We start from the raw sequence: 21,801 nt of genomic DNA on the forward strand, positions 1-21,801 counted from the left end.
ACAGCATACAAAAAAAAATTATATGGAAGGGTAAGGGGTCCCAAATAGCTGAAGCCATCATGAAAAGAATGAAGTTGGAGAACTTCATACTTCCTGACCTCAGAACTTATTACAAAGCCAAAGCTATCTAAACAGCATGGTACTGGCATAAGGACAGACACACAGACAAATGGAATAGATCTGAGTACTCAGAAATCAATCCTCACATTTATGCCAACTGATTTTTTTAACAAGGGGGCAAAGGCCACTCAATTGGGAAAGAACAGTCACTTTAACAAATGGTACTTGGAAAACTGGACATTTATTTGCAGAAAAAAGAGGAGTGCTCCTACTTTCTTACATATACAAAAAAAATCAACTCACACTGGATCAAAGACCTAACAAGAGCTGCAACTATCAAATTCCTAGAAGAAAACACAGGGAAGCATCTTCAGGACCTACTGTTAAGCAATGGTTTTTAGACTTTAAACCTAAAGCACAATTAACAAAAGAAAAAACAGATATATGGGAACTCATCAAAACTAAAGCTTTTGTGCATCAAAGGATTTTATCATGAAAGTCAAATGACAACCTGCACAGTGGGAGAAAATACTGAAAACCACATATCCAATTAAGGTTTAATATCCCAGAATACATTAAGAAATCCTTCAACTTAACAACAAAAACACAAACAACCCAACTGAAAAATGGGCAAAAGACCTAAATAGACATTTCTCCAAAGAAGATAAAAAAAACGTTCAGAAAGCACATGAAAAAGATGCTCAACATCATTAGCCATCAGAGAAATGCAATGAACCTTGAAGATATCATGTTGAATGAGATAACCCAAACATAAAGGACAAGTATTGTATGATTTCATTGATTTGAAACAGAATAAACAAACTCACAGAGTCAGAATACAGATATTTCAGGAGACAGGGTGGGATAGAGAATGGGAAATTAAGGCTTGAAATGTACAGGGCTCCTATTTGGAATGTTCAAAATGCTTTGGGAATGGATGTTGGCACAACACTGGAAAATAATGCAATTAAAAACACTGAAATCTGACTATGATTAAAATGGGAAATGTTAGAATTAAAAGAAAAAATACAAGGAACTACACTACACAAACAGTGAATCCTAAATTAAACCATGGACTTCAATTAATACCATAATATAAACAAGTGTCATCATCGATTGTAACAAATGTTCCACAAGGCAAGGTGTTGGTGGGGTGGTGCAATTTACATATAATTGTTCTGTAAGCCCACAATTTCTCTAAGGAAGAAAAAAAATTAAAATAGAAAAATTTTATAAAAAAATAATTCTATACTAATATCCTTCATGAACAAATATGTAAAAAAAAAAACTCACGAAAATATCACAAATAAAATTCAACCACACATAAAAAGAATTATACAATAAGAGCAAATGTTTAGCCTAGGAATACAAGGCTGCTTCAACTTTAGAAAAGCAATGTAATTCATTAGCCTGAAAGAATATTAATTTTTACTTTTCTACATTTTGCCCAAAGACCTGGTGTACACATACTAGATTAAAATATCTGAGAGAAATAATCTAGCAATGAATTGATCATAATTCCTGTGATCATCATAGAGTTCCAACCAATTTCAAGGCTCTACAGAACTTCAATTTTACAGTTTGTTCTCTTGATATCAAAGATCAACATTAGAAAATGAACGCAAAAAATACATACAGTTCCTCATCTCTTACAGAAATGCAATGAGTAAGACTATTCCATTAAGCTACACAATGTCCCTTACACAATGTCTAGAGACAGCCCATGCATAGCCTAGTTTTAGGAAAAAAGTGTGTCTTTCCTAACGGTTCCTTTCATTAATGTAATGAACACCATGGGGGTGGGAAATGAAGAAAAGAGCCCATGGCTGGGTTAAGACCTCACAATGAAATGGAAATGCATTATGGCAACAAAGTGTGATATCACTCAAATGCACTCAAATATAGGGAACTTGTACCAAGCTTCTAAGCAAACCAAATTATACGACAGAGAAGGGCCATCTCTCAGGTCTATTAAAGCACTAACTGATATCACTGCTATTGTTAACAGTGCCACTGCTTGGTCCCCCAAATTAAGGTGGCCTAGGGAAGAAAGGGTTAGATTAGATAATAAGAAATTCCTAATTCAGCATGCTTCCCTTTGTGCCTTCCTAGGAAATTAACCCAAGTATTCTGTTACACTTATCTTCCCTTTTCTTTATCTAATTCTTCTTTTATCCCCGTTTCAATGCCTTCACTGGTATTCCCTCAAATCCATTTTTTAAATGGGTAAGATAAAAATAAGAAAATATAATACTAAAGTAAATTAGAACTGAGAATAATATCGCATTTCAAGCAATAATGAAGGACAAATGCAAGAAGAATACAATAGTGAAAAAGGATCACGATTTAAATTAAAGGTAAAAAATATATATCAGCATTTTTTGGTCTCTTTCAAATCAACAAATAAAATGGATTTACTTTACCTTAATTTCTATCCTTGCTCTGTGAGGAAAAAGCTGTCCAATCATAGAAAAGTCGGTTCCTACCATGCTGATGGCTAAAAAAAACATATCTGTTTCTGTAAAAATAAAAGTTTTAGAATGACCAATCTTTTCAATCTTTTCAATATTTCAGAGGGAAAAAAAATCTCATGTAAACATACAGTCTGAGTTAAAACTAAATTTGACAGTGTTTGATAGTTTTTTAATTGAAGACCAATAAATCTTCGGTCACAGAAATATAAACATTTTAACTTTATTGTAAGAACTTCATGGAATATCTAAAAATACTTTTGAAAAAACCATCTTTAAAAACATAGTATAATGGTGCCCATGAAAAAAAAAAACCAACAACCATAAACGTTCATGCTCATATCAAAGCAGCTGGAACTAAGAAAAAAAAACATTTTGTCTACCCGGCCTCATTCACAGTGCCATGAAGAAAACTGTCAGTTAGAGCCAGTAATATTATACTACATAAGCAAGTTAAGTCATATGTGAAAGAAAGTAGCTAGGAAGATATACAAGAACTTGTTCACAGAAGTCACTTAAGGAGAATGGGGTTAGGGAAGTTGGAGAAGGGAGGTACAGAATCTTTCTTTTCAGTCTATATTCTTCTGCGGTTTCTAAATTTTTTGTGAAAACAAACTTTTAACTTTATAATAAAAGTAATAAGCAACAGCATGCAATAGGTATCATATACTTTTCTAACAGCATAATTTTACCTACAGAAAGTTTATTATATAATACTACCTGAGGTAAAATGTTATTATAAGCATTAGAAATACTAATAATTTTTCATTTAAATGCTTATTCTTCAGGAATAAAGAATGTTTATTCTTCAGGAATTTGACACAGGAATATTCTAGCCAAAATAATCATAAAGCTAATTCTTCAGATTTCTAAGATAAAGTCAGAGATACAAGATCATGGCAGATAGTAACCGAGAGAAAACAATACGATAGTTCGTATTTTATGTACTTGGGAAAATCTAGTTCAATTAAAAAACAGAGGAAGCAGGAGGGTGCAAGGTAGTTCAATGGTAGAATTTTCGCCTGTCATTCAGGAGACCCAGGTTCGATTCCCAGCCCAGGCACTCCCCCCCTCCCCGCCCAAAAAAAATAAAAAATGAAAAATCAACACCTGGTGCAGCAATAATGGGATCATCACATGGAAAAAGAATGAAATGTGACCCCCACTCTACAGCATTCAAAAAACAGGAAGTAATTCACTTCATTTCAAATAAATAACTTGTACAATTTAAAATGAAAATTAGTTACCTTTATTTGACCATGGTTTAGAATAATAGTTTTTTCTAAAGCTGGAGTATGTTGTTGTAGAACCACGCTCAAATATGGGGTCATTTTCCTCAACAACACAGGGGCCTTTTGTCCTCAAAACTTCTACAGTTAAACTGAAAGAAACACATTTTCAAATAGATTCACACTAAAAACAAGCAAGGAAACAAATCTGAATGGTTACATTTTGAAATTTAGCATAGCACTGTCCTATCAAAAGTATAATATGCATACGAAGTATTCCTAGTTTCTAAGATCCTGCTATTTTTCACTTATGATTCCCAGTATGGAAGAAATAGATATCTTCTGGTTTTCAGCATCTGTGACAGTAATACAAAACTTACAAAATATCTTTTGATCATCTAAGATAATTTTATTGACTTCTGCTAGCTAAGCCCATCAGCAGATATTGAGATATGTAAGCATTTTATATTTATGTTCCACATTCTTCCAGTCAAAGCAGCTTAATATATTTTAAACATTTAATGATCAGGAAAATCATTACCACACCTATTGGAAAACAGCATGGAAAAACAACTATTAGCAGCAGCATAACTGAAATTTATGCTTAGTTATCATGGAATTCAAATGTTATAAAGTTATTTTTTATAATCCAAACACCAAAATACTTTCATCCTTCTTTTATTTACTTTGTTAATCCTTTTAAAAAAGTACATTTGGAAAGACAACTAAATTTCATAATGCCAAATTTGAGAACTTAATGTCAAAGCTGAGAAATTAAACCAGGAGATGAATTAAACTTCAGCATAACAAAAATTATAAAATGTTAAACCTATGTTTCATTACTGCGTTAATTATCATCACACTCAAGAATATGGTAATGGTTAATGATATATAAATTTGAATATTAACTTCAAGACCCTGAGTCAATATTAGATATCTACCTGCAGTAGCAGACAGCATAGGATTAGTTCAGTAGTTCAATACAATTACTGGTAAAATTAGGAAAAGAGTGGTGTCACATTAACGGATGAAAGATCAGCAGTACCATTATCTCATACAAAAAATAAACAAACAGAAATTATAAATGAATTTAACCTACCTTTCTAGTTACAATTTCCATTATGCAAATAAAAACATCAGGGCCCAAGTGACAATGGCAGATATAAAATCCTGATCCCTTTCATTAGACAAAGCCTATTCTCAAGACACCACAATCTCTGTATTTTTTTTTTTTTTTACCTTTCTTCATCCAAAATAATAGAACCATCTTCTGCCACTTTTACTCGAGGAACCAGCAATGGCCCATCATCAGTCTCTTCTTCCAATTCTTCATTATCTTCAGCATCACTAGTACTCCTACCTCCTTGTCTACCAAAAGTAAAGACAGGTTCATTCATACGGCCATGAGAAATGCTTCCTGAATCATATTAAGTTCTAAAATAAATTACTACAAATTCAACTTTCTGGCTATTTCCAACTTTCCCTATAATCTACTTGAAAAGACTGTGTAGCTAAGGACATATAAGATTTTTCTTAAATTTTAGTCTGGTTGCATTTGGTAAGAAACCATTACTCTCTCTCTCAATATAAAGAGAAATAAATGTTCATCTTTTTCTACCTCAACGGCATATCAGTATAAATCATCCAGTAATTGTGGAATAACAATAACAATGCCTTATAGTTATAAAGCATTAGTTTCCAGTCATTTTATTTACCTTTCAGAGCAACCCTTCAGAGTTAGTATTTTTATACCCATTTAAGGCTTAGAGAAGACATTTTTGCTCTAGGTTACACAAGAGTAGGGTTTGAGCCACAGATCAAGCACAGGTTTCCAAATGCTGTCTCCAAATCCCATATACTTCCCATTGTACTACAGTCTCCTAAAGGTTTTAATGAAACAAACATCAACCATAAACATATAAAACATAAGCTTCAGAGTTCTGCTTTAAAATACTGTGGATCCTAAGCAAAATAGTAATAATCACTACCTAATTAACCCTTGAAATGACGATCAGAAAACTCCCAATAGCAAACTCCCAAAATGAGCAATGTTTCTGCTCATTTTCCACAATCCCCTACCCTGAATTACAAGGCTACAATAACTTCCTAATAGTTCCCTTGGGAGTATGCTAACATATACAAGAAGAAGGCAACAGGGAGCTTTTATGACAAATAGATCGTATACAGTGGCATCAAAGCTATACCTAATATAGGAAGTGTAGATAGTATCCTAACTTCTATGAGGAGGAAAAAAAATTAAAATCATAACATTAGCCATTTTTATAGTTATACACACATATATATTCACAAATAGTATGGGGCTTTCATATTGATTTAAATCAGACAGTAAATTTTATTCTCGTCAGTGATTCTACTTTAAAAACCCTATTGAATGTAATCTGATTATAACAGGAAGAAACATTTGATATATTTTTTAAAATAATGTACCCAAAATACTATATTCAAAAAAGAAATGAGATGCTTACTCTCTTGCCTGGACTGGTGTTGATTTTTCAGTTTTCTTTTCTTGTTCCAGGGAAGTACTATTAAACACAAACAACCAAATACCTTTTAATAAATTAATATATACTTAGTCAATTCTATACATAGGCAAGAAGGAAATTATTTCAACTTCCATGTTGCTGTTGTTTAATGATACACTGTAACACTTCAATTAATGATGTGTAGTCTAATGATAAATTTTTCAATCAAAAGCTTTTTATTGCCAGGTTAAAATAACTTATAAGGCCCTAAATAGGAAATGCTCTTATCCTCTTTTCCTTCATGAAGGGAAAACCACAGATGGCTTGGCACTAACTCCTATATGTCCAACAACTAAAAACCTAGGTTTCTGACCCTTCCTTCCACTGGGACAAAGATCTGTTGACTCTAAAACAGACTTATACTGAACATTATGCCATTAATGCTACCTCTACCTACTAAACTATCAACAAAACAATGAGGAGATTGAAATTTTATTATAAAACCTCTGCCCTTCAGCCTAACTTTGACTAATGAAGCTTTGTCCTGGGAAATTTGTTAATCAAACAAATTTTGAATTTAATAAAGAGGTAGGCATAAAAATTAGATCGCCCCTTTAGATTAGGTTATATTTCTGGTATAAGAAATAGAAACTGCAACCTTAATTTAGAGAAAGGTTTCTTTAGTTGGTCTTACTACATCCTGGTAAACTAATATAGCAAATGAAACATCTTTAATGTCATAGGTAAACGGCATCATTTACCACCCCAAGAAAGCAGTTACATGAAATATCACTTATTTTTCTTATAAAAGTTTATCTAACTTTGGTAATGGATGTGTTGATGGCAGCACAACACTGTGAATGCAATTAACACTACCAAATTGTATAGCTGAAAGTGTTTAAGATGGGAAATTTTATGTTGTATATATGTAATAAAAATTAAAAAAAAAAAGCCATAGAACCGTACAACACAAAGAGTGAACCCTAATTTAAACTATGGACTTGAGCTGATAATTAAAATTCTATTTGTTCATCAATTGTAACAAAATATCACACTAATATGAAATGTTAATAAGAGGAAAAACCTGGGGATGGGGGGGCACATATGGGAACGCTATTTGATTTTTCTGTAAACCTACAACTACTCTAAAACTGACAAAAAAAATTATATCTAAAAGGGTACCATATGAGCTGTAAATTCTGTCAACATGCTAATGGAAAACATGAAACTGTAGCAATCCAAAACTGGCACTACAAATCTAAAGAAGGCTAAGCAGAAAGAAATTATACTTACGTCATTGGATTGTTATCTGGCAGGTAATATATGAAGTCTCTCATAGTCATTTTTGAACGATCTGGTGGCCTGTGACTTTCGTTTATAGCATATTTGTTCTTCCACTGCCTCTATATGCACAAACACACACAACAGATTCACTTATATTTACTAAGCATAGAAAAATTTTCATTGTACTATATCCAAATATACAGGTCAATGTTACACTCACTGCAAATGTTCTAATAATATTCTATCACAATCATCCCTAATTTGGCAGGAAATGTTATAACCTGAGTATTAAAGAGTTGTAGGACACTGAGGAATTTTAAAAACCAAAGAAACTGAGACTAAATTTAGATAAAAAATCAATGTATAAAGTTGTGCCACTGAGGGGTGGTGTGACGGTAGCTCAGTGGCAGAATTCTCGCCTGCCATGCTGGAGACCTGGGTTTGATTCCCGGAGCCTGCCCGTGCAGAAAAAAACAAAGTTGTGCCACTGATACCTTCTAAGTACAATGGTTTACTGAGAATTTATCAATATAGAGCTTTTGCTTATCCCATAATAAACTAAATTGTGTATTTATTTAGATTCTTGAGGCAAATATTTTTAATTCCCCAAAATAAATCTAATTAAGCAGATTCTATAATACAAAAATCATTTTGGAAGATGAGATTTGAATATCGGTTCATTCAAATCCCATATCCTCCACTATGTTTGACAAATGCAAATAACCTCTTGGAACTTAATCTCTCTAGTGTAAGAGTGATATCTACTTCACATAGTTGAGTGAATTAAATTAAATAATGATATAAAGTACCAGGCAAAGTGATTCCCTCATTTTAAAAAAAGTATTCTATAACTAATAACAAAAGCTGACATCTGTTGGACACTTACTTTTTGCCAGACGTTAGTCTAAATGTGTTTTGCATGTATTAACTCATTTAATCTTCACAACCACCCAGTGAGGAAGATATTATTATTGTCTTATTTATAGATAAGGAAACAAACATAAAGAGGTTAATTAAATTGCCCATGGTAACACAACTGGTAAGGGGTAAAGCTAAGATTCAAACTTTAGGTATCTGATTCCAGAGCCTGCATGCTTCACCACTATTACACTGTCTACAGAAAAAGAAATGAATCTTCACATCCATTATCAAGATTAAAAAGAATATGGATTTTACTATATGTATCCACACAAATTTTTCATCTGATTTTCTATACTGTCAATTTAGAAAATATTACCAATTAATTTTGCTAAACTATACTTACTTCAAATAAATATACATCATGTCATTTAGATATCCTTATATGAAAAATCTGATTGAAAGTTTCTGTGTTTATCTGTATTTTGGGCATGTGTGTAAAAAAACGTATTTGTGGCCTTCGCTAAAAACAGCGAAATAAATAGATTAATATAATTTGTAAAACTTAAGGGTGAAAAAACACTTTAGATGCTTATTTTCCCTCCAAACGATGTCTTACTAACATAAAAACAAAAGCTAGCAGGCAAAAGTCAAAATTCTGATTTTTCTCCCTTACCTTCTCTCTTCTCAATTCTTCCTTTAACATTTCCCTCAGTTTCTGGGCTTTATATATTCTGTATCTGTCTGAACATAACTGTTTCTCTTTCGTTGGAATGGGGCTTGGCTGCGGAACTTCTTGATTAAGTGTCGATAAGGGATGAGGGTCTGAAGGAACACCGACATTAGGGTTAACCAGACTAGAAGTACTTGATACTCGTTTTCTTCTCTGCGCAATAGTAGAGGAAGACTTACTGGATTCTTCAGCATCATTCTCACCACCAGTCTTTTCATCACTGTTGAAATTTTAAAAGGAAAACAAAAGCACCATGAATTTTCTTTTGGCTATTATAATTTAAAATCTTGTCTGACACTCCCTTTATCCAGTGTATGGACAGATGAGTAAAAACATGACAAAAAGCAAATATATAATAGGGGAGAGTAAGAGGCATAGGATGTTTTGGGTGATTTATTTCATTTCACTTTTATTCTTATATGTATTTTTTTGGAGGGGGAGTAATGAAAATGTTCAAAAATTTATTGTGATGATGAATGCACAAATATATGATAATACTGTGAACCACTGATTGTACACTTTGGATGATTATATGGTATGTGAATAAACCTCAATAAAACGGCAATTTAAAAAAAACTTGTCTGATAAAAATTCAAAGCATTAGAGTTTTAATTTTTAAAAAACCAATGATTTGATTATCGGGAGCTGGGTGCAGGGGAAAGGAGAGCTATTGCTTATAGGTAATAAGCAATACCTTATTATTTTTCACCATTTGGGATGGTGAAAAGAGTTGTGCAATAGTGGTGGTGGTTATACAACTTTTCAAAATAGTTAACATATTAAGTTTTAAGTTATGTATACTTTACAGTAAAAAGGGGGAGAAAAACTTGAGATTTATGTCAAAATTACGACAGATCACAATAAACATTTTTTGTAGTACATCTTCTTAAGACATGAAAATTCTAATGAAGAGTGCTACTCTTTTTCAAACTTCAAGTCCCTTGATACGTTAGAGCACATAATTTTATACTTAGACCATTTTAAGAAAAACAAAAAAGAAGTTACAGAACAAAGCACAATTAGTCTAAAAAGAATTACCAGATAATTGAGGTTGTTTTTTAAAATTAGTTTTTAATGCATACTTACATTCATTCCCCTAAAGTGGTCTGAATTACTGGCTTTCAACTTTATCAGTCTATGATTAGTCAAATCAACAATGTAACCTCTAAAGCATACCTATTATAGTTAACCAAACCAAATTCTGTTTCAGGCAGAAAGCATTTATCTATCTCTACTTAGAGTTACATCAAAATAAACTCATCACTAGGACGAAAAAAAAAAAAGGACTCAATCTCTCTAAATACTAGATATGATTTGGATGGGATATTATTATTTCAGGAATATTTATTTATTTATATTATCCAACTGACTGGATATAAATATTCAGGAATGGACTGAAAGTAAATTAAGTCAAGAAAAGAGGAGTTATAAAGTCAAGAATTAAAAGCAGAGATTCTACTTCGAATATGTGAAAATTAGTTTTACATAAAAGTGGAAAATTCCTTAACATATAAGAACAACATTTTCTGGGAAACCTTTTCCAATCTAACTTTTTATCTCAGCACTTCCAACAATGAGATACATGCACCACTTGCATTTCACCCTTATGGTGAATGCATAAGGGCAGAATCTACAGTGTATAGATTTTTCACAAAGCCCCAGCCACAAAATAATGAAAACATTTGTTAAAAAATAAAATATATCACCTAAATATCAATTCTAAGAAAACAAACATCCTCAAATTTAATTTTATTCAGATTGCAGTCTTCTGGGGAATTTATTAAAGTACCAAACACCACGCATTTATATACGGTAACATGATCTCTGTGAACCTAACAAATACCACTTATTAACAGTGGTATTTGTGACTCCATTTTGGGGAAAAACTTTGAAACAGATTCATGTAAGAAATTTGGATATTATCTAAGCGTCACTAATCTATCAACAAAATAAATGCCCTATTTTGGGAAACACCCGGAAAAAACACTATACTAAACATCAGGTCATGCCAACAAGAAAAGTCGAGCTAAAAAAAAAAAATATTTTAACTACTTACCACAGTATATACAGAACTGTACCATCTCTCTCACTTAGTAGTTTTCTCATATACATACAGAAAAGCAACAGACCATATTAGCTTGGCACATCATAACTTCAATTAGTTTGCTTGATCAACTTTTTTCAAAATAACTTTTTTCCATCAACTATTCTGCTAGGTCCTATGCAAGATGGTTTACACAGGTTGTCTCTAATCTCCAAAACAACTTCCAAGGTGGTTAACGTTATCCCCATTTTACAGAGAAATAAATTTGCCTCGGTAAATCTACTAAGTTTTTAAATTAAGTTGAAAATCGCAAATCCAAAAGCTGCACATGACGCTAAAGCTATGCTTTTCCATTCCGAAAACAGGGTCACCATGTTAAAGGGGTACACCTTCAAAGTACTGAAAACAAAGCAAGTAACCAGACCTCCTTCCCGCTGACATAAATCAACAAAATCAAAGCAAAACTGGCCTTACCCTTTTAAAGGTAAGCATATTTTTTAAATTAAAAAATAAAACTGTCTTCTCCGCAAAGCTCCCCATGAGAATTAAAACCACGGTCATCTGCTCCAAGACTAGCACCACGTGTGGTTGCTCTTCCCTTCGGAGCGTTACCCCTCGGGCCCCACCACCGCCCGGCAGCCGTGGTCCTCACGCCTGCGCCCCGAGCACCCGCAGCCCGCGACAAAGCCCACACCGGCCACCCTTGGTCAGACACAACCGCACAGTGAGGTAATTTCATAGGGCCTTCGCGGAATGGCTCACTGCAAGCGAGACAGCAAACCTACGGCACTAGCTTGTTCAGCGTGCGGGTGACAGGCCGGGGGCGAGGCGGGTGAAGGGCCCGCTCCGCAGGCGCTTACCCGCTCCCGGGCGCAGTCTCTCGGGGCGCCGCTGGCCCGCAGCACCCCGGGTGCGCGTCTGTGGGCGCCGCAGGCTCCGGGGCAGGGGCCGCGGCGGGCTCCGGGGCAGGGGCCGCGGCAGGCTCGGGCGAACTGGGGGGCTCCGACCCACGCGGGGGCTGGGGGCCGGCGGAGCCCCTGGCACCAACCCCAGGCCTGACGTTGGGCTTCACGCTGAGGCGCGCCCTGCGGAACATGGCGGAGCCAGGGGGCCCGGGGAGGCGGCGCCACGGCCGCGCTGAGCCCCGAGCCCCGGCAGCTGCCTGGAGGGGAGCTTAGGAGCAACGCCCTTCCCACGAAGCCACGCCACCAGCCCAGACGGCGGCTACCGCAGCTTCTCGGCCCTGCCGCCGCCTCCTTCCTCCCGCCGCCGCCTCTTCCTCATGACCCTGCTACAGCAGCCGAGGTTCTCCCTCTGCCCTGCTCCCCGCCCCACAGGGCGCCGGAACTTCGGCGTCATCATCCCCCGCCAACTCGCTAGCGGGATGGCGTCAGACGCACAGCGCCCGGAGCCATGGTAACCGCCAAGCCGCAAGCCTGGGTGCCCTGTGCCCGGAAACTCCGGTCGCAGAGCTGCGTGCGCTTTGCTCTCCTAGCGTACTTGGGAATTACTGAAAGGAAAGGAGGCAGACCCCTCTCGCCTTAACCCAAAGTTTTACGGGAACTATTAAGATCCCCAGCCAGATTTGTTTTTAGAGGACTCTGATGAGCAGTTAAACACCTGTGTCTACCCAGCGCTTAAATATCCTAAATTGAATAGAACGTAGGTTCGAAATTCGTGTCCTGAAGAAACTAATAATGATTATCACTATTAGGGGAACTGGACTTGTTGGAAACAAGTTGTAGGAAAAAGACCACTCACTGTATGCCCTTTTGTGTTTTTTAATGCAAATGTGAATTCAAAATGTTATCATTAAAACTTTGTAAATTATTCTGCTCCAGGAGGGAGGGACAGAGCAATAGAAAAGACATTCTGCGTAATAGAGGAGAAAAATAGAACGAATGAACAAGATAACTTAAGAGTATACTAAATGTCATGGAATAAATTTGAAGGGTGATATGACAGAGTAATGAGAAACTTCTATGATGAGAGGAAAAATGGCCATATAATCCGGCAATGCCATTGCTAGGTGTCTACTCAGAGGACATGAGGGCAAGGACACAAATGGACATTTGCACACCAATGTTTATAGCAGCATTATTTACAATTGCCAAGAAATGGAAATAACTGTCCATCAACAGATGAGTGGCTAAACGAGCCATGGTAAATAACATACAATGGGATATTATGCAACTGTAACACAGAATAAAGTTATGAAGCATGTAAATACATGGATGGACTTTAAGGACATTATGCTGAGTGAGATTAGCCAAAAACAAAAGTACAAATACTGTATGGTCTCACTAATATGAACTAACATTAATGAATGGACTTGGAGAATTTCAGTTAGAAACAGAGGTCATCAGGAAATAGAAATAGGGTAGACATTAGGTAATTGGAGCTGACGGGATACAGATTGTGCAACAGGACTGATTATAAAAATTCAGAAATGGATAGCACAATATTCCTAACTGTAATACAATAATGTTAATGCACTGAATGAAGCTGAATGTGAGAATGATAGAGGGAGGAGGCCTAAGTGCACAAATTAAATCAGAAGGAAAGACAGACAATAAAGACTGAGATGGTATAATCTAGGAATGCCTAGTATGTATAATGATAGTGACTAAATGTACAAATTAAAAAGTGTTTTTGCATGAGGAAGAACAAAGGAATGTCAACATTGCAGGGTGTTGAAAATAGATGGTAATTCATATTTTAAAATTTTAACTTATGTGTGAGATTAAATAAAAAAATATTTGGTACAAAATTTATATTTTGACTAGCACATTTCCTAATATAGCTTATGTGGACAGTATAATTGAACACCATAAGTACATGGAACTTTGAGTAGGGCATGAGATTTTGTAGGCTTGTCCAGAGTGATGCCCTGGTAAATCCCAGAGTGATTTGAACACGAATAAAAAAGTATTTGCAAAGTCCCCTTGGGGAGATGCTGAGAAAGGGGGAAAATTCACCTTCTCCATGTGGAGAATTTTTGATATTCTCACAAGCAGTGGGGACAACTGAAGCAATAGTCTGAGTCCCCAATCTTGGGGTTTGTTCACATGAAACTTAACCCCACAAAGGATAGGCTAAGCCTACTTAAAATTAGGCCTAAGAGTCACCCCCAAGGAACCTCTTTTGTTGATCAGATGTGGCCTGTCTCTCTCAGCCAACAGGACAAGCAAACTCACTGCCCTCCCCCTATTTACATGGGACATGACTCCCAGGGGTGTGGACCTTCCTGGCAACGTGAAACAGAAATCCTAGAATGAGCTGGGACTCAGCATCAAGGGACTGAGAAAACATTCTCAACCAAAAGGGGTAGGAGTGAAATGAGACAAAATAAAGTGTCAATGGCTGAGAAATTCCAAACAGAGTTGAGAGGTTATCCTGGAGGTTATTCTTATGCATAATATAGATAGCACCTTTTTAGTTAAGGTGTAATGGAGAGGCTGGAGGGAACTGCCTGAAAATGTAGAGCTGTGTTCCAGTAGCCATGTTCCTTGAAGATAATTGTATAATGATATAGCTTTTGCAATGCGACTGTGTGTTTGTGAAAACCTTGTGTCTGATAGTCCTTTTATCTACCTTATACACAGATGAGTAAGACATATAGATTAAAAATAAATAATAGAGGAAACAAACATTAAAATAAATTTAATAGATTGAAATGCTAGTGATCAATGAAAGGGAGGGGTAAGTGGTATGGTACGTATGAATTTTTTTTCTGTTTTCTTTTTATTTCTTGCTCTGAATTGATGCAAATGTTCTAAGAAATTATCATGATGATGAATATACAATTATGTGATGATATTGTGAGTTATTGATTATATGCCAAGAATGGAATGATCATATGCTAAGAATGTTCGCATTTGTATGTTTTAAAAATTTTATAAAAAATAAAATTAAAAAAAAAAGAATATACTAAATGTCATGGAATAAATTTGAAGGGTGATATGAGAAGCTTCTATGATGAGAGGAAAAACGGCCAGAGAGGAGGTTGCCTCTGTAGGTGTGGGCCTGTGTTTGCACCTGCAATACAAATCACTGACTCATGGAAACCAGATTTCCTTCTTAGAAGAAAAGATTTCCACAAAAACATCCTACTACGTTAATAACAAAATGTCAAAGGAATAAAGTCCTGAAATTACCGAAGAGGCTGTTGGGCTATCCAGAGGGAGAGAGGAGAGACTGGTTCTTCCAGAGCGCAGCGGCAAGGCGGAGCGCAGACTCCTTTTCCTTTCATCCTGGGTAGAACGTGGAGGTCTAAGGGACCCTAGTGCAACTGCAGCCAGTACGCTGCGAAGGGAACTGCTCTCAGATACACTAAAGAAATCCAACCACGACAATCCGCCTAAGAGGGCTCAGAAGGCTCCTTCCCAGCCCATACAGCCTTGGACTGCACGTTCTGGTACAACCTTAGGACCCTCGGCCTTTCCAGTGCTCCGCTCCACCTAAGAGTCCAGGACACTGCTACAACCATACAGGTAAGGAAGCCCAATAATAACTAAGATTGAAATAAAGTTGTGGGGACACAATTGGGTTTAATTTTATTATTAGATAAAAAGTCATAAGACATCTGTTATCCACTCAAGTTTGTGGATGAAAATCCTTCATGGCATCATAATCATCGTAAACGTCTCCAGTTCTCGCCGGCACACGTACCCAACGTAATTGTTTACATGGCTGTACTCCCATAACTCAAAAGCTATATGTTCAGTGGAAAAGAAAAAGTTCAATTAAATTGTAAATTGGGAGCACATATAGAAACAACAGCTCTACCACTGAACTCCCAATTCCAAATTCCTTCTCTCCCCTTTTTCTTGCTGTGAACGCGTGCCGTGAAGCGAAGCGGCGCGGGGGAGCTGAGGGCGCGGGGCGGGGCTGCTGAGGGCGCGGGGCGGGGCTGCTGAGGGCACGGGGCGGGGCTGCTGAGAGCGCGGGGCGGGGCTGCTGAGGGCAAGGGGCTGCTGAGGGGGCGGGGCGGGGCGGGGCCGGGCGCTGAGGGCTAGAGGCGTGGCGCGGCGCGAGGCTGCTGATGACGCGGGGCGTGGCAGCTCAGGGGCGGGGCGGGATGGGGGCGGGGCTGCTGAGGGCGCGGGGCGCGGCCGGACCCGGCGCTGAGGGGACGGGGCGGGGGGACCGGGGATCCGCAAGGACGCGGCGCTGGACTGGGCGCTGAGGGCGCCGAGGCGTCGCCCCGCGAAGGGCCCGTGCAGACTGAGCCTGGCTGACCGACGGCTGGGACAGCGGCCGTGCGCGTGGCAGAGCCGTTGCTGTCCGCGTCGCCGTCTGCCAGGCTGCGTCGGTATCCGCCATGGCCCGTGAGTGTGCGGAGGCGCGGGGGAGTCTCGGCTCCGCGGTACCCGGAGCCGGGATACGGACGGGGGGTCGCGGGGGCGCCGCTGGGGGGAGGCGGGGCGGCCGGGAACCCCTCTGCGGTCCGTCTTCCGTCGGCAGAAGGAGCGGGGGCCGGCCCTCAGCTGCGGCTTTGCGCGGTCACACGCTCCTCTCCTGCCCGGGGAGGGCTCGGACCCGAGGCCGTTTACAAAAGCACCTGAGGTCGGAGCCCGAGTGCGGACGGGCTCGGACCGATGTCCCGGCTCTTTTGTTCGGCCTTCGCAGCTCGTGCTTCTGCGTCCGCCTTTACTAGCCGGGCGGTGAGACGAGCAGGGCTGGACCGCGCGGGGCGCGCCCTGCGGCTCCTTCTCGCGCCCAATCCCCGAGGCGGAACCGGGCTTGGGGTCCGGCCGCGGCCAGGGCGATCGGAGCGCCCCATGAGGCCTGGTCTGGTCTGCCTACTGGTGGACATCTGCCTCCGTGTCTCAGCTCAGAACCCCGCCCAGGATTGGGCTTCGCTGACATATCTTCAAAGGCAAACTTCACAAGCGTTTGAATGACAGCCTTTCATTCCTTTCATGGGATTAAATGGTAACTTCAGAGATGAGAAAAGAGCAGGACTGTGTCTTTGTAGGTGGAAATCAGCGAGAGCTTGCGCGCCAGAAAAACATGAAGAAAACCCAGGAAATTAGCAAGGGAAAAAGAAAAGAAGATAGCTTGACCACCTCCCAGAGAAAGCAGAGGTAAGTGGTACCTACTTAGTGGAATTTGCGTGGCACTGAAGTTTTGATTAAATCCACATTTTGGAGAATGAAAAGCATTTATTTAAACCTTGCGATCAACTGATCGACAGGGCCTAACCTGCAGAAAGGGTTACCAGTGATTATGTGTTGTGTGCCAAGCACACTAAAACCACGTGGCAGTCATTATCCAACATGTGGGTGAAAATGTAAAGGACTAAAACTATAATTCTTCTTGCAGAGAATCTCATGTAACTCTAATCCAACCATTAGAATATAATTCAGCAGTATAATTGAACATCTGCCATATTCAAAGAACTGTTAGGTACTAGGATCGGTTTTTCCAAGAGGACAACCCACTCAAATTAATCTGGGTGACAAGTGACTCAGTTATAACTATTCCGAGGTGGTTAAGGAGTGTATGTAGCTATACTGACTTCTGGAAGATCCACCAGGTTGGAGACCCTTTATGCGTGACCATATGTGACAAAGTAATATAAAACTGCTACAGAAATACTTTAATGAAACTGCAGTATAAGTAAAAAATAAATTCATATTTCTAAAAAGGTTAACCAAAGTTTAACTTTATGCTAAAATCAAATTTTACTGTCCACGTATAAGTTCAAGGTTAGGTGAATGATTGACTACACAGTCTTAGATCTGCCTTATCATTAATTCTTAATCCTGGCTGCACATTGGGATCACCTGGGAAACTTAGGAGGCTGCTCAAGCCTGGACCCCCACACCCAGTTCTGATTTAATTTTCCTAGTGTGGAGTACTAAAAAGCCCATGTAAATATGATTATGTCTACGTTATACCTTAAACCAGACCAAACAAACACCTTCATATGATATCGTGTGCACCTGGAGTTAACCATTGGTTAATGAAGTTGACACCCTCATCTACCACTTCAAACTTTCAGTGGCATTTAAAGTAATGAGCTTTACCTTCAGTTGCTGTTTATTCTGGGTGTTGGAGTAAAGGAGAACACATACTGGTCTACTCAGTGACTCTAAAGTAGTATTTATATTGCAGAACCAAGCCTAACTAATTACTAATATTCACTACTTATAAATCTCTATCATATGCATTCTGTATGTATTACTCTGTTCATCGCAGCTCTTTTGAAAAATGGAATAAGCCCTAATTTATAGAAAGGAAACTGACGATTTAAACAAATACATTGCTCAGGCTTTACAGTAAACGCAGCAGAGCTTGGCTTCAAACAAAACAATAACTATTACTTTTGCCCTTTCCACTATCCCTCATTTCTTTGTAACTGTCATGTTTTTCCTTCCTTCTCATGCCTTGTTTCTACTATTGTCTTTGCAGAAAGGTTTACTGTCATGGGTGAAGCTTATTCAATTCTAAATTAAAATCTAATACTAAATTTTTGCAATAACAATATACAAAAAAAAGCCTTGACTTTGAAATTAAACAGACTTTGTTTTTCATATAATTTTAGGACAAAGTCTTTTGCTTTATTATTATTTTTTTAATCTAAAACATGGGGATAGTAACTGAGAGGAGTTGTGGGGCTTGAACCAGAACCAATAAAGTACCTGACATATAGCTAATTAGTATATTTTTAAAATATGGATGAAACTCTTGTTCTCCCTAGGCAAGTAGCCTGCTTGTGGTTCGCAGTTAATGTAACATGTGGGGATTCAGCCAAAGACATAAACGTTTAAGAAAATGTCCTGAATATACTTGCATTTAGTGTAATCCATTTTTAATCATTAGCTATTGGGCTTTTTAACCTTTAGGAAACTGAATTGGTTCCTAACATCTGTGTCCTAATCTTAGGTACTGTTCTAGTTTGCTAGCTGATGGAATGCAACACACCAGAGATGGATTGGCTTTTAATAAATGGGGATTTATTTTGTTGGTTCTTCAGAGGAAAGGCAGCTAACTTTCCACTGAGGTTCTTTCTTACGTGGAAGGCACAGGATGGTCTCTGCTGGTCTTCTCTCCAGGCCCCTGGGTTCCAACAACTTTCCCTGGGGTGACTTCTTTCTGCATCTCCAAAGGCCTGGGCTGAGCTGCTAGTGCTGAGATGAGGAATGCTGAGCTGCTAGGCTGTGCTACATTGCGTTCTCTCATTTAAGCACCAGCCAATTAAGTCAAACTTCACTCATTGCAGCAGACACGCCTCTTAGCCAACTGCAGATGTAATTAGCAACAGATGAGGTTCACGTACCATTGGCTTGTGTCCGCAGCAACAGAACTAGGTATGCTCACCTGGCCAAGTTGACAACTGAATCTAACTAACACAGGTACCAATTAGGAAATATGGAAGACTTCTTAAATGCCTCATCTTTCAAGAGAAAAATTTAGGATGAATTAGCTTTAACAACCAAGAGTAACTGCTGTTTCCTCTGCATATGGCTGCCTATAGATAGAATATTTTATATATATTTATAGGTATTCCTCAGCTCAACCCGGATGTATATTGCTCTTATTTTGAAAGGGCTTTGAAAAGGTTACTTGCCCAAGGTCATGATAACAGTAGCATTCAAAATAAGATCTGACTTCAAAGCTATATTCTGTGCCTTTCCATACTGTCTCCATCCTTGAAAAGAGAAAGGCATGAATATTTATATCGGCTTTTAAATTACCTACTAATATGCTGAATGAGTTATATGTAGAAAATGAATGCGAACATAAAATCAATTTTTCTTCAACAGCTTACAGCCTTTTCCCCCTTTATAGGGATTCTGAGATCATGCAACAAAAGCAGAAGGCAGCGAATGAGAAGAAGTCTATGCAGACAAGGGAGAAGCGATGACTGGCTACCTGAAAACCCTGGCTGCTTTTGCTAACTGGGTGTATGACTCTAAGATCAAGATTTTGTAGTGTGAGCAGTCATTACATGTGTCATAAGTTATCCTTATAAAACTATTTTAAACTTTACCTTTCAGCCTGACTTAATGTGATGTTTTAGAACCTTTCTTTAAAGAATGAAACACTAACCATGCATGTAACATATTGGTGAGCATTATTTTTTATCAGCAGTTACCATTTATTAGATAATTTGATCAGATAATAGGCTCTCTTCCATAAATCTAAAATCTTTGTCCTAAACTTAAAGTAGATCTTTAAAGTCAATTTTATTATGTAATAGAGTTTTAAGATCCAGCTGTATAATTTTACTTTGTAATCCCCTGGTTTGCTTGCAGAGTTTATAATAGATAGTACAAGCCAGCTGGATTGGCAAGTAGAGGACCAGTTGGTCTCAGTAAAAATTCTGCTTACAACTAAATCTTTTTTTTTCTTTTTTGGAAGGGCCATTCTTTACTCTGTTCTTGAGCATCTTCAAAACCTTGTGACTTGATGATGGCTATCATTCTTGTTTGCTAGCTGCCAGAATGCAATATAGCAGAAACAGAATGTTTTTTAAAAAGGGGGATTTAATAAGTTGCAAGTTAACAGTTCTAAGACCGAGAAAAATGTCCCAATTAAAACAAGTCTATAGAAATGTCCAATCTAAGGCATCCGGGGAAAGATACCTTGGTTCAAGAAGACCAATGAAATTCAGGGTTTCTCTCTCAAGTAAGATGCAACATGACAAACACAGTCAGGGAGACTCTCTCAGCTGGAAAGCACATGGCGAACACGGCATCATTTGCTAGCTTTCTCTCCTGGCTTCCCATTTCATGAAACTCTCTGGGAGGCATTTTCCTTCTTCATTTCCAAAGGTCGCTGGCTGGTGGGCTCTCTGCTTTTTGTGGCTATGTCGTTCTGCTCTCTCAGAATCTCTAGCTTTCTCCAAAATGTTTCCTCTTTTATAGGATTCCAATAAACTGATCCAAACCCACCTGAATGGGTGGAGACATGTCTCCACCTAATCCAGTTTAACAACCACTCTTGACTGAGTCACATCTCCAGGGAGATGATCTAATTACAGATTCAAACATACAGTAGTGAATAGGGATTAGAAGAAACAGCTGCCTTTACAAAATGGAATTAGGATTAAAACATGGCTTTTCTAGGGTACATATATCCTTTTAAACCAGCACTGCTATAAACTAGGAAATAGGTTAACCTAAGAAATTAAGTTAACATATTCTATTATGAAGTAAATATGCATATTTGTTCAATTCCAAATTAAATACGCATGATTATGTCAAAGACAATAGAGTAAGTAGTAAATAAGGTGACTTTAAAGTTGAATACTTGATTTCTCATATAATTCCACAAATTTTTACTAATCATATAATATGTCAACCACTATCTGCAGCAACAGTTCTTCAAGGATTTATCTAATTATCCCAGTGGAAATTCTGATAATCTTGTGATAGGTTACTTACCCATTGTATTACCCATAAGTGTCTCTCTAGGATATTGAATGAAGCAAGCATGGAAGTTTTTTTCCTAGCCTGGGTTTTTATCTTCATAACACATATTTTCAGTTAAAGTAAAACTTTTTTCTAGTTTTGCAGTTAACTTCAGTCTTTAAAACTTTCTATGATTGTAGTCTCAAGGACAAATTGATTATAACAGTCTTTTAATTTGCTAATGCTGCCAGAATGTAATATACCGGAAATGGAAT

General features: G+C 38.1%; 2 protein-coding genes across 5 annotated transcripts in view; one reads left to right on the forward strand and one right to left on the reverse strand.

Annotated features, from left to right (window-relative positions):
• BDP1 (BDP1 general transcription factor IIIB subunit) overlaps positions 1 to 12,273 on the reverse strand; it is a 146,273-nt gene extending 134,000 nt beyond the window's left edge. For all 4 annotated transcript variants that reach the window (XM_077139520.1, XM_077139518.1, XM_077139519.1 and 1 more), the window contains exons 1-7: positions 12,023 to 12,273; positions 9,062 to 9,338; positions 7,537 to 7,646; positions 6,247 to 6,303; positions 5,000 to 5,128; positions 3,779 to 3,912; positions 2,484 to 2,578 (exon numbers count right to left, since the gene is read on the reverse strand). In XM_077139520.1, the coding sequence (XP_076995635.1) occupies positions 2,484 to 2,578; positions 3,779 to 3,912; positions 5,000 to 5,128; positions 6,247 to 6,303; positions 7,537 to 7,646; positions 9,062 to 9,338; positions 12,023 to 12,258 (1,038 nt within the window). In that variant the 5' untranslated portion in view covers positions 12,259 to 12,273. The remainder of the gene's footprint in view (positions 1 to 2,483; positions 2,579 to 3,778; positions 3,913 to 4,999; positions 5,129 to 6,246; positions 6,304 to 7,536; positions 7,647 to 9,061; positions 9,339 to 12,022) is intronic.
• Positions 12,274 to 16,295: 4,022 nt separating this feature from the next.
• SERF1A (small EDRK-rich factor 1A) lies at positions 16,296 to 20,162 on the forward strand. The gene is made up of 3 exons (XM_077139521.1): positions 16,296 to 16,492; positions 17,143 to 17,251; positions 19,962 to 20,162. The coding sequence occupies exons 1-3, from the start codon at positions 16,486 to 16,488 to the stop codon at positions 20,035 to 20,037; spliced, it is 192 nt and encodes a 63-aa protein (XP_076995636.1). The 5' UTR covers positions 16,296 to 16,485; the 3' UTR covers positions 20,038 to 20,162.
• The last annotated feature ends 1,639 nt before the right edge of the window (positions 20,163 to 21,801 follow it).

Source organism: Tamandua tetradactyla, chromosome 21, assembly GCF_023851605.1.
Source record: "Tamandua tetradactyla isolate mTamTet1 chromosome 21, mTamTet1.pri, whole genome shotgun sequence".
In the NCBI taxonomy this organism is placed as follows: Eukaryota; Metazoa; Chordata; class Mammalia; order Pilosa; family Myrmecophagidae; genus Tamandua; species Tamandua tetradactyla.

Excerpts from the sequence above, each read along its gene's own strand:
- SERF1A (XM_077139521.1), top strand. Across the intron at positions 17,252-19,961 it reads ACCTCCCAGAGAAAGCAGAG|GGATTCTGAGATCATGCAAC; the intron begins GTAAGTGGTACC and ends CCCCCTTTATAG.